Source organism: Muntiacus reevesi, chromosome 9, assembly GCF_963930625.1.
Source record: "Muntiacus reevesi chromosome 9, mMunRee1.1, whole genome shotgun sequence".
Lineage (NCBI taxonomy): Eukaryota > Metazoa > Chordata > Mammalia > Artiodactyla > Cervidae > Muntiacus > Muntiacus reevesi.
In genome coordinates, this window is record NC_089257.1 from 9,354,873 (window position 1) to 9,365,669 (window position 10,797).

Below are 10,797 nucleotides of genomic sequence, written 5' to 3' on the forward strand. Positions count from 1 at the left end.
ATGGAGAACAGGAACGTGACAGAGTTTGTTCTACTAGGGCTCACAGAGAATCCAAAGATGCAGAAAATTGTATTTGTTGTGTTTCTGGTCATCTACCTCACCACTGTGGTAGGGAATGTGCTCATCATGGTCATCATCAATGCCAGTTCATCACTGAGGTCTCCCATGTACTTTTTCCTGGCCCATCTCTCCTTTGTTGATGTCTGCTATTCCTCTGTAAGTACCCCCAAACTGATTGCCGATTCACTCTATGAAAAGAAGACTATCCTATTTAATGGTTGCATGACCCAAATCTTTGGGGAACATCTCTTCGGAGCTGCTGAGATAATCCTGCTCACCGTGATGGCTTATGACCGCTATGTGGCCATCTGCAAGCCCTTGCACTATACAACCATCATGAACTGGCTGGTGTGTGGGCTGCTAGTGGGAGCGGCTTGGGTGGGAGGCTTTCTTCATGTATTCATTCAGGTCCTCTTTATTTTCCACCTACCCTTCTGTGGCCCTAATGTCATAGATCACTTTATGTGTGACCTGAACCCTTTGCTCAGTCTTGTCTGCACTGATACCCACACTCTAGGGCTCTTTGTTGCTGCCAACAGTGGTTTAATCTGTCTGTTAAACTTCCTTCTCCTGCTGGTCTCCTATGTGGCCATCCTTTACTCCCTAAAGACCTACAGTTTGGAGGCAAGACGCAAAGCCTTCTCCACCTGTGTTTCCCACATCACAGTGGTTGTCTTATTTTTTGTGCCCTGCACATTTGTGTACATGAGACCCGCAGCTACTTTACCTATTGATAAAGCAGTTGCTGTATTCTACACTATGATAACTCCCATGTTAAATCCCTTAATCTATACCTTGAGAAATGCCCAGATGAAAAAATGCCATTAGGCAATTGTGCAGTAGGAAAGTTATTTCAGCAGACAGATAAATGTACCTAGAACTCAACATTGATTAGTGTTAGTCACTCAGTTGTGTCTGACTCTGCAATGCCATGGACTGTATGTAGCCCACCAGGCAAATGTCAAAATGACATTTTGGATGAGCTCAGTAAGAACTACTCAAGGGATAAAGAAATTAAATACAGAAAATTATAGCATTTCTCATTGAATGGAACAGAAATAGCTACACAAAAGGAGAAAAACATAACCCAGTACTATTTCTTTCATACATAGAAGATTCTACCAAATTGATGTTAAATTTTACAACAGCAACCATGAATGTGAATTCGTAGACTTTCCTTCTGATAAGATTTTGAAAATGCTAAGTAGTTTGGTTTTGAGCAGTAATCTTTACAGGAATCCTAAGAAGCAGGCACTGCTATCATCCCAATTTTGTAAGTGAGGAAATATTCAGAATGGGGAGGATATTAAAACAGACATATTGAAAGAGTCAGTAATCAGAATATGATTGATTCTCCAGACCATAATCTTAAATGCTCTGGTACACTCTCCTGCAATTATGGTGGAAAAGTAATATAATTAATAGTTGCTCAGTTGGTAAAGAATCCACCTGCAATGTGGGAAATCAATCCCTGGGTTGGGAAGATCCCCTGGAGAAGGAAATGGCTATCCACTCCAGTATTCTGGCCTGGAGAATTCCACGGACTATATAGTCCATGAGGTCTCAAAGAGTGGGACACCACTGAGTGACTTTCACTTTCACTTCACCGTTTATTAAGCCAGGAGTTGGGCTTCCTGGTAGCTCAGTCAGTAAAGAATCTGCCTGCAGTACAGAAGACGTGAGTTCAACACCTAGGCCTGGAAGATCCCCTGGAGAAGGAAATGGCTACCCACTCCAGTCTCCTTGCTTGGAAAATCCCATGGACAAAGGAGTCTGGTGAGCTGCAGTCCATGGGGTCGCAAAGAGTTGGGCACAAATGAACAGCTAGGACTTTCACTTATTTTTCATGCTTGACAGATTGAATATACTGTTTCATTACTATAAATAAAAATTCCATTAACTTTCACTAGTAACTCTATATATTATTGTTGACAGTTGTATGTTGACTGTCACATTATAGTATATAGTTATTACATAGCTATAAAAGCAATGCGTCATTGAACTTCTGTAACCATTGAATGAAGATTGCACAATCTTTTCCAATTTTCTTGTAAGGTTTCAGAATATCTAGTACTGCTCATGACACCATCTTAGGTTGAAAAATAATCATAAAAAGTGATGATTCAAAAAATATCATTAGACAGGAATTTTATTTATTATATATGTAGTTATATTCCACAAAGTATTTGCGTGACATGTAATAATCATCAAGATGTGAATACCAGACAGACCACCTTACCTGATTTCTGAGAAATAGGTATGCAGGTTGAGAAGCAACAGTTAGAACTGGACATGGAACAATAGACTGGTTCCAAATTGGGAAAGGAGTAGGTCAAGGCTGTATATTGTCACCCTGCTTATTTAACTTATATGCAGAGTACCTCATGCAAAATGCTGGTCTGGAGGAAGCGTAAGCTAAACTCAAGATTGCCAGGAGAAATATCAATAACCTCAGATATGCAGAGGACACCACCCTTAAGGCAGAAAGTGAAGGTCCTCTTGATGAAAGTGAAAGAGGAGAGTGGAAAAGTTGGCTTAAAACTCAACATTCAGAAAACGAAGATCATGGCATCTGGTCCCATCACTTCATGGCAAATAGACGGGGAAACAGTGGACACAGTGACAGACTTTATTTTCTTGGGCTCCAAAATCACTGCAGTTGGTGACTCCAGCCATGAAATTAAAAGATACTTGCTTCTTGGAAGAAAAGCTATGACCAACCCAGACAGCATATTAAAAAGCAGAGACATTACTCTGCCAAGAAAAGTCCAAATAGTCAAGGCTATGGTCTTCCCAGTGGTCACGTACGATTGTGAGATCTGGACCATAAAGATGGCACAAACCGTGGTTCTGGAGAAGACTCCAGGTTCCTAAAACTCCCTTGGACAGCAAGGAGATCAAACCAGTCAATCTTAAGGGAGATCAACTCTGAATATTCACTGGAAGGACTGATGCTGAAGCTGAAACTCCAGACAACTCATTGGAAAAGTTCCTGATGATGGGAAAGATTGAGGGCAGAAGGAGAAGAGGGCATCAGAGGATGTGGTGGCTGGATGGCATCATTGATGCAATAAACATAAACTTGGGCAAACTCCAGGAGATGTTGAGGGACAGGGAGGCCTGGCATGCTGCAGTCCATGGCATCGCAAAGAGTCAGACACAAATAGGTGACTGAACAGTAACAAATAATCTCTATAATAAACCAAGAAGATATGCAGAAAGATATGTGTGCATACACCCATGCTCAATCCTGTCCAATTCTTTGTGACCCCATGGACTGTAGGTCCCTCTCTGTCCCTGTGATTCCCAAGCAAGAATAGTGGAGTGGGTTGCCATTCCTACTCCAGGGGAATCTTCCCGACCAGGGGATTGAAACTGTGTCTCTTGATTCTCCTGCATTGGCAGGCAGATTCTTTTTTTTTTTTTTTTTTTTTTTTTTTTTGTTTTGGCAGGCAGATTCTTTATCACTGGCACCACCTGGGAAGCAGAAAAAGGAAAGGATCAAAAAGTGTCCTAAAGAGAAAAGCATCAAAGCAAATGTATTGGAAGGCCAGTAACCAAGATTGACTAATTTCCCAGGTCAGGCACTGAACTTCAATGAAGTTCCAGGCAGTGATGTCAGAATGTTTACAGATAATTGTACTACTAACCATTTACTGAGCCAGAACCTGTGATTAACAGTGTATATATTGGATCATTATCACTAAAAATCTAATAATTTTTCATTAATAACTGTGCTTGTTTTTATATATCACCATTGATAGTCACATGGTACCTGCAATATTATAGTATGTAACTATTTGATGCTATAAACGCACTGGCCCTGTCTCCCTCCGAGGGGGGGATAATGAATGTTACACCATTTCCAAATTCCCTTGCAGCCTTCGGCACCCTTTGGCATTGCTCATATAACCCAGGCTCTGCCGGTCACACATCAGAAAGAGTAAAGACTCAGATAAAAGGACATTCTGATGTCAGAAAAGCATTTCTGTTTTTCCCATAGACAGTCACCCTCTGTAAAGTACTGTAAAGTGCATGCCTGCTATATAGCAATAGTTTCTACAAGATGGCACAATATCATATGCATGGTAAATATTGAATGTGTGGGTGAACATATAAAGGAGAACAATTAACTTCACTAAAATGAAAGAAGTAGTACTAGAGGCTAGGGAATTCCTTTCTCCTTTAAGGTGATTAAACTTCAAGGAAAAGTCTGGCTTGACCTCAGAGGGAACTACAATTTGCTTTTATTGCTGTTTAAACTGAGGATGAGAAAGAAATTTAAACTACACCTCTCGGCATATGAGCGAATGTTTTACCTTAATATCCTCCCTGCTCTCAGCAAGAATTTTTTTATCTTATTAATATGAGCTCTTTAAGCGATATTCTTCAATTAACCTATTTACTTTTCAGTAACATTTCATTATTAAAAGCTGTTTTTAAAAATACATGGTTCTGTCTACATACAAAGCAATTTTAAGATAAACGCACTCCTTTTATACTTTTTTGTCTTAATTCATTAGCTAACAAATATTTGGAGCACACAGAATGTATTAGTCATGTTGATAGTTGCTGGGGGTGCAGTGGTTAAAAAAAGAGAGCTAGACAGACAGAAACCTGGATTCTGCCTTCAAAAAGCTTAAGATCCATTGAAAAACTCCCAAGAGGAAGTAAAAAATTACAACAAGGTGTTATAAATTATAAAATATTGGAAGGACAAGATACCATGAAATGTGTAGGGAATAGAAATTTGTACAGCCACTATGAAAAACAGTATGGAGGTTCCTTAAAAAACTAAAAATAGAACTACCATATGATTCAGTGATTCAACTCCTAGGAATATATCCAGAGAAATCCACAATTTGAAGGGACGAACATACCCCAATGTTCATTACAGCACTGTTTACAATAGCCAGGGCATAGAAGCAACCTAAATGCCCATCAACAGATGATGGATAAAGAATATGCGGTACATATACACAATGGAATATAATCAGCCCTAAGAAATGAAACCGTGCCATTCACGGATGTGTGGACGGACCTAGAGACTATCATACAGAGTGAAGTAAGTCAGAAAGAGAAAAACAAACATTGAATATTATCACTTACATGTGGAATCTAAAAAATGATACAGATGAACTTATTTGCAAAGCAAAAATAGTCACACATAATAGAGAACAAACACAGTTACCAAGTGGGGAAGGGGGAGTGGAAAGAGCTGGGAGATTGGGACTGACATACACACTCTACTACGCATGAAACAAATAAACAATAAGAACCCGCAGTATAGCACAGAGAACTCTATTCAGTGGTGACCTAAATGGACAGGAAATCCTAACAAGAGGGGACATGCGTATGTGCATGACTGATTCACCTTGCTGTACATCAAGAAACTAATGCAACGTTGTAGAGCAACTATACTCTGATTAAAACTAATTTTAAAAAAGAACTATGAGGATCTGTAGAAATGTGTGTGCCCAGTTTAATTTTTAAATATTAATACGATAAAGTGTTATATAGGTTTCCTCACATATGAAAAAGCTTTTATTTTAAAAATTAAAGGCCAAATTATATGATGTAATTATTATAATATGTTGTTTGTACCTTAACATAAAGACACCAATGTTTTCAATTATTATTTTCACAAATCAAAACTGTTCATAAAAATTATAAATGTGAGTGTAGTTTGGCATAACCGCAACTGCTGACAGCAGTGATTAGCAACAGAAAAGCACAAAAACATATGGGAATGAGTTTGTGGTGGCAGCAAGTTGGTCTGAGCAACATGGGTACATGGATGCAAAGGAAGAGAGAATTAGAACTGATAAAAGAACAGTATTTTAACTGTTTTAATGAGAATTAAAACTGTCTTGTGATATAAGAACCAGAACTTCAAGGGAAAAAAGTAAAAGTGGCATAAGCAATGAAGTGCAATGTGAGTAGAGATCACTGCCACAGCTGATGAACGAATGATCATATCTGGGTCCATCGGATCAGGTTCAGTGGGAAACCATGTGAAGTTTTTTTTAATAAATATCACCAGTTTCATTACCTCATTTCTGTCCAAACTGCCTGGAAAGACACACTAGAGTTGCGTTTAATGAGTAAAAAGTATGTGGATAAAGAGTATGTATCAGAATGTATCTCAGTTCTACCACTAACTTGAAGTTTGGTCAAACATGCCATCACTTCATCCATGGGCAAAATCTACACTCCCTCCAAAAGACTGAAATCCTGGCCTGGGAAGGAAGTCCACATTCTAAATTAATTCCTTCTTTGGATGCTCATTTCTCAGTCAAAGGGCTTTTTTTGGAGAGCTCATTACCCTTTTCATAGTTAGAAAAGGGTAATGACATACTTATTGACTGCATGTGAACTTTTTCAGTTCACATTACTCTGTTCTGTTCTCTGACTGGATCCCACCTAATACAATATGGAAAATACGTAATACAATGCTAGTCTTATAAGCATATCATAAATAGTATTTCTTTTACTGTACAGTCAAGATTTAATGAACAAGAAAATTCACACAAAAAAATTCTATATTGAGGCCAGAGTCCAAAGTAAAGGAGTATCATTAGGCATGTTTTAATAATCAGTAGTAACCAACACATCTCCATGCTACGTAATAAGACCAATTCAAACTCTTACTTATTAGCTTCTGAAGGTATTTCCAGATTTCCTGTTAATAGATAAGTATTTATTGATTAAGGCACATTAAGTTGTGATAAGGAGAGTGAGATGGGACACAGTAAGTCTGGATTCCAACCCAAGCTTTAGTTCTTGTGCTTAAGTGGCAATCAGCAAGTGTTATTCATTCCCTTGTTAGATTCAATATATCATCAAGAGGCTTGGACTAGAGTACCTCTATTACTTCTATCCATAACGTTTAATGATTCTGTTTAACTATTACCTGAAGTCACTTTTTTCTTCCAGAGTTTCTTCATAGCACGTTTAACCTCAGCATTTCTGAGGGTATAGATTAAAGGATTTAACATAGGGGCCACCATAGTGTAAAAGACAGCAACAGCTTTATCAATGGGCAGAGTGGCGACTGGGCGAAGATACACAAACACGCAGGGCACGAAGAATAACACAACCACCGTGATGTGAGAGCCACATGTAGAAAGGGCTCTGCGTCTCCCCTCCAGGCTAGAGTTCTTCAGGGAGTGCAAGATGACCACATAGGAGACCAACAGGAGAAGGAGGCTTAACAGGCAGATGGACCCACTGTTGACAGCAACAAAGAGGCCAAGGATGTGGGTGTCCATGCAGACAAGCTGCAACAAAGGGTACAAGTCACACATGAAGTGGTCTATGACACTGGGGCCACAGAAGGGCAGCCGGGCTGTAAAGAGGATCTGAACGCTTGCGTGGAGAAACCCTCCAGTCCAGGCCACCCCAGCAGGAGCAGGCACAGCCTGCGGCTCACGATGGCCGTGTAGTGCAGAGGCCTGCAGATGGCCATGTGGCGGTCATAGGCCATCTCTGTCAGCAGGATGATCTCAGCAGCACCAAAAACGTGTTCTGCATAGACCTGAGCCATACAGCCATGAAAGGAGATTGTCTTGAGCTCATGAAGGGAGTCCACAATCAACTTAGGAGCCGAAGAAGAAGAGTAAATTGTGTCTATCAAGGAAAGGTGGGTCAGGAAGAAGTACATGGGGGCGTTCAGAGCCTGGCTGGTGGTGATGGTGACCATGATGAGCAGGTTGCCTGAGAGGGTTACCATGTACAAGACCAAAAACACCACAAACACTACCTTTTGCATTTGGGGGTCCTGTGTAAGACCTACTAGAATGAACACAGTCACATTCCTTTCATGCTCCATCTATGTGGTGCGGGTAATAAAAATTTCGGGAAAGAATGCTTTGCCTTAAAAAGAAAAGAAAAAAGAACCATGAAAAAAGTGAAATATACCAAAACTCTGCCTTTTAACAGTACTCTGATGATGTCACAGATGAGTCTTGCTTTTCCCAAAATGCTATAGGAATAGTGTCTTAAAAGTTATTTTAGTTGACCTAGTCTTTTTTTATTCTAATCTCAAATTATTTCTATAAGACATAGAGTAACCAAAAGAAAGAAATTCAATTTCCTTGGCCATAGTGTCTGAAATACTTTAATGGAACATCAATTTATTGGAATAATTTGGACATTAGTAGAAACAATTTTGGAGGATAATCTAAAAGTTTATGCACAAAATAACATGAATTGAAAAATCACAAAATAGTCTATTTTTACAAATTATGTAAAAATAGGGGGAAATTTGGTGAATATATTTATTGAATTAGCATTTAAAGATTACAGATTTTATATGCACCTTTTAAAAATAAAGTTCAAATTCAACAATTTCACTTAGAAAATGTTATAAACTTTTCTAATCTATGTTTAAACATATGCATAGAAGATTGGTAAGAAAAATAATTTAATACATTGAGGACATTTGCTCCTGAATGTGAGATTATGGTTTATATTTTATTTCCCATGTTTTTCAATATTTTCTAAATTTCTACAGCTTACATAACTAATTCTATGATTAGAAATTAAATATAACCTTCATGTTTTGTCTTAGAGTTCTAAAGCTGAAACTATGTGGTTTTAAATTGACTGGAATATGCATGAGAAAACAGACATAGGGAATTGTATTTTGACACATCATGGGACCCCAAGAAATATCTGAATATAATTAAAGTAACTGCTCTAATATACTCAAAATTGTTATCAATTCACCAACTAGACATAGAGTAGGGGCAGGATTGGGTGCTCACTGCTTTGAGAAAATTACTGTGAGGCGTGAGGCTGCCCTGACTGCCCCATGGGTCTCATAACTACCCTAAATCCCATCTTTACTCTACCATGCAAAGATTATTGTCCTCTGCATTTAACTTATACGATTTATACTTGTAGCCAATAAGTCCTCTGAATAACCAAACCGATCAGTTTACTACAAAGTCTATTTCAACTTACTTGATGAGGAATACACATATTATTCAATTAAACTTTAAGGTAGTATATAAAACTAAGTTTTATAGGACATCAATAATGACATTATTAATGTTCACTTTTTCCTGTATCTCAGACTCCATTATTCTCTTTATATATTATTAAAGCAAAAAAAGCAGTGAAGAGTAAAATGAGTTCTCCCAGTTACACATGGTCAAGTTGAATATTGAGGTATGTGGAAAGGAAACCTCTTACAAATGATCCCATCAACTCTTCATTGAGAAGCTAGCTTTAGAGTTCCAAGCCCCAGGATAGTGGTCTCCCTTCTGGATAGTTCAGGGCATCAGAGAATCCTTCCATGAAAAAGAACACCTGAGGAACAAGTTGCTTCTAATTGCCATTTCTTCCCTGGAGAAGACGGCCCTTGGGAGAACCAAGAACTAATAATACATTTTTATAATTTCCTGAAGGCCTGTAGCAAAGATTGGATTTCATGATCAAAATCACATAGAAAATCTCAAATGTGATTCATTCATTTTTATTATTTCACTTATTGTTTCAGCTTCTTGCAAACCGTCAAGTAATCAGGACATAAGTTAAAAATAGTTCTCTTATCAATGTCTTCAATATCCTCTGTTAACAGACAGACTCAAACACATGATCATTTTCTTCCTTTGTACCTTCGCTGTGTACCTGTAGTTCTGTACCTTAGCTATGCCTATTAACATTCAAATCCTCTATAATACATATTTTTGGAGAAATGAGAAATAAAGTGTTCATCTCACAGAATAATTATTTTCTCTCATAAGGGCATTCATACTGCAATTGATAGGCAAGAACTTAGACAAACTTCCTTCCAAGAGGAGAAACCTTTATTACTTGTTTAAATTCCATATGCCCACACATTATGAAATACAAACTTTTACTATAAATCTGCTGTTTTCTCATTCTTAATAGAATGCAGAAATTAATTTTCACCATATGATTCTTATAATAATCATTAAATGTTGTTGGGTTTTTGCTGTGTTCACACTATACTAAGTTTTACATTCACTATTCCATTTACAACACCTTCACAACAATCCTGTGAGGTTGGTAAACTATTACCTACTTTAAAGATAAGGAAATGTGGTTAGAAGGTAAACAACTTGCCCGAGTCATGATAGAAAAATAAAATAGAGCAGTCTGTATTAAAAAATCAGGATGTCTGCCTCTAGCTCTTTGGAATTTAGGTCTCCAGTATAGGTCTAGTTTGCTTCTTGGAATCAGCAATGTCAGAGTTCGGACAAAGCCACCACCTATGACCATGTGTAATCTATGGCAGTTATTTTGGCAAGCTGTGTGATGTATAGTCAGATGTTAATGAGTTCAGGATCTATTTAACAAGTTCAGAAATTTTGTGCCCTAAAATTCTTCCAGCACCAAAGGATAGTTAGAGCATTTGGGGTGGACGTGTACACACTGCTGGATTTAAAATGGATCAATGCTTGGAAGTGTATAGCACATGGAACTCTGCTCAGTGTTATGTGGCACCCGGGAGGGGAGGGGAGTTGGGGGAGAATGGACACGTGTATATGTACGGCTGAGTCACCTGAAGCTATCACAGAATTGTTAATTGGCTATACTCCAATACAAATAAAAAGTTTAAAAGAAAATTCTTCCAGGTCCTTGCATTTTATCAACTCGTATGCTCTTTTCAAATAAGGAAGCTGAGGCCCAGAGAGGGAACATGGCTGATTAGTGGTCAGTAAGAATCCAAGTCTTTTAATGCCCAACACAGTGATTTTATTACCC

General features: G+C 38.2%; 1 protein-coding gene and 1 pseudogene across 1 annotated transcript; one reads left to right on the forward strand and one right to left on the reverse strand.

Annotated features, from left to right (window-relative positions):
• Window positions 1-888, forward strand: LOC136174081 (olfactory receptor 4C46-like). Its single transcript, XM_065943897.1, has one exon. It carries the CDS (start codon window positions 1-3, stop codon window positions 886-888), a length of 888 nt encoding a protein of 295 aa, XP_065799969.1.
• A 6,074-nt stretch (window positions 889-6,962) lies between these two features.
• On the reverse strand, window positions 6,963-7,891 carry LOC136175517 (olfactory receptor 4C12-like; annotated as a pseudogene).
• Window positions 7,892-10,797: the final 2,906 nt, after the last annotated feature.

Excerpts from the sequence above, each read along its gene's own strand:
- LOC136174081 (XM_065943897.1), top strand. The coding sequence starts at position 1 with ATGGAGAACAGGAACGTGACAGAGTTTGTTCTACTAGGGCTCACAGAG.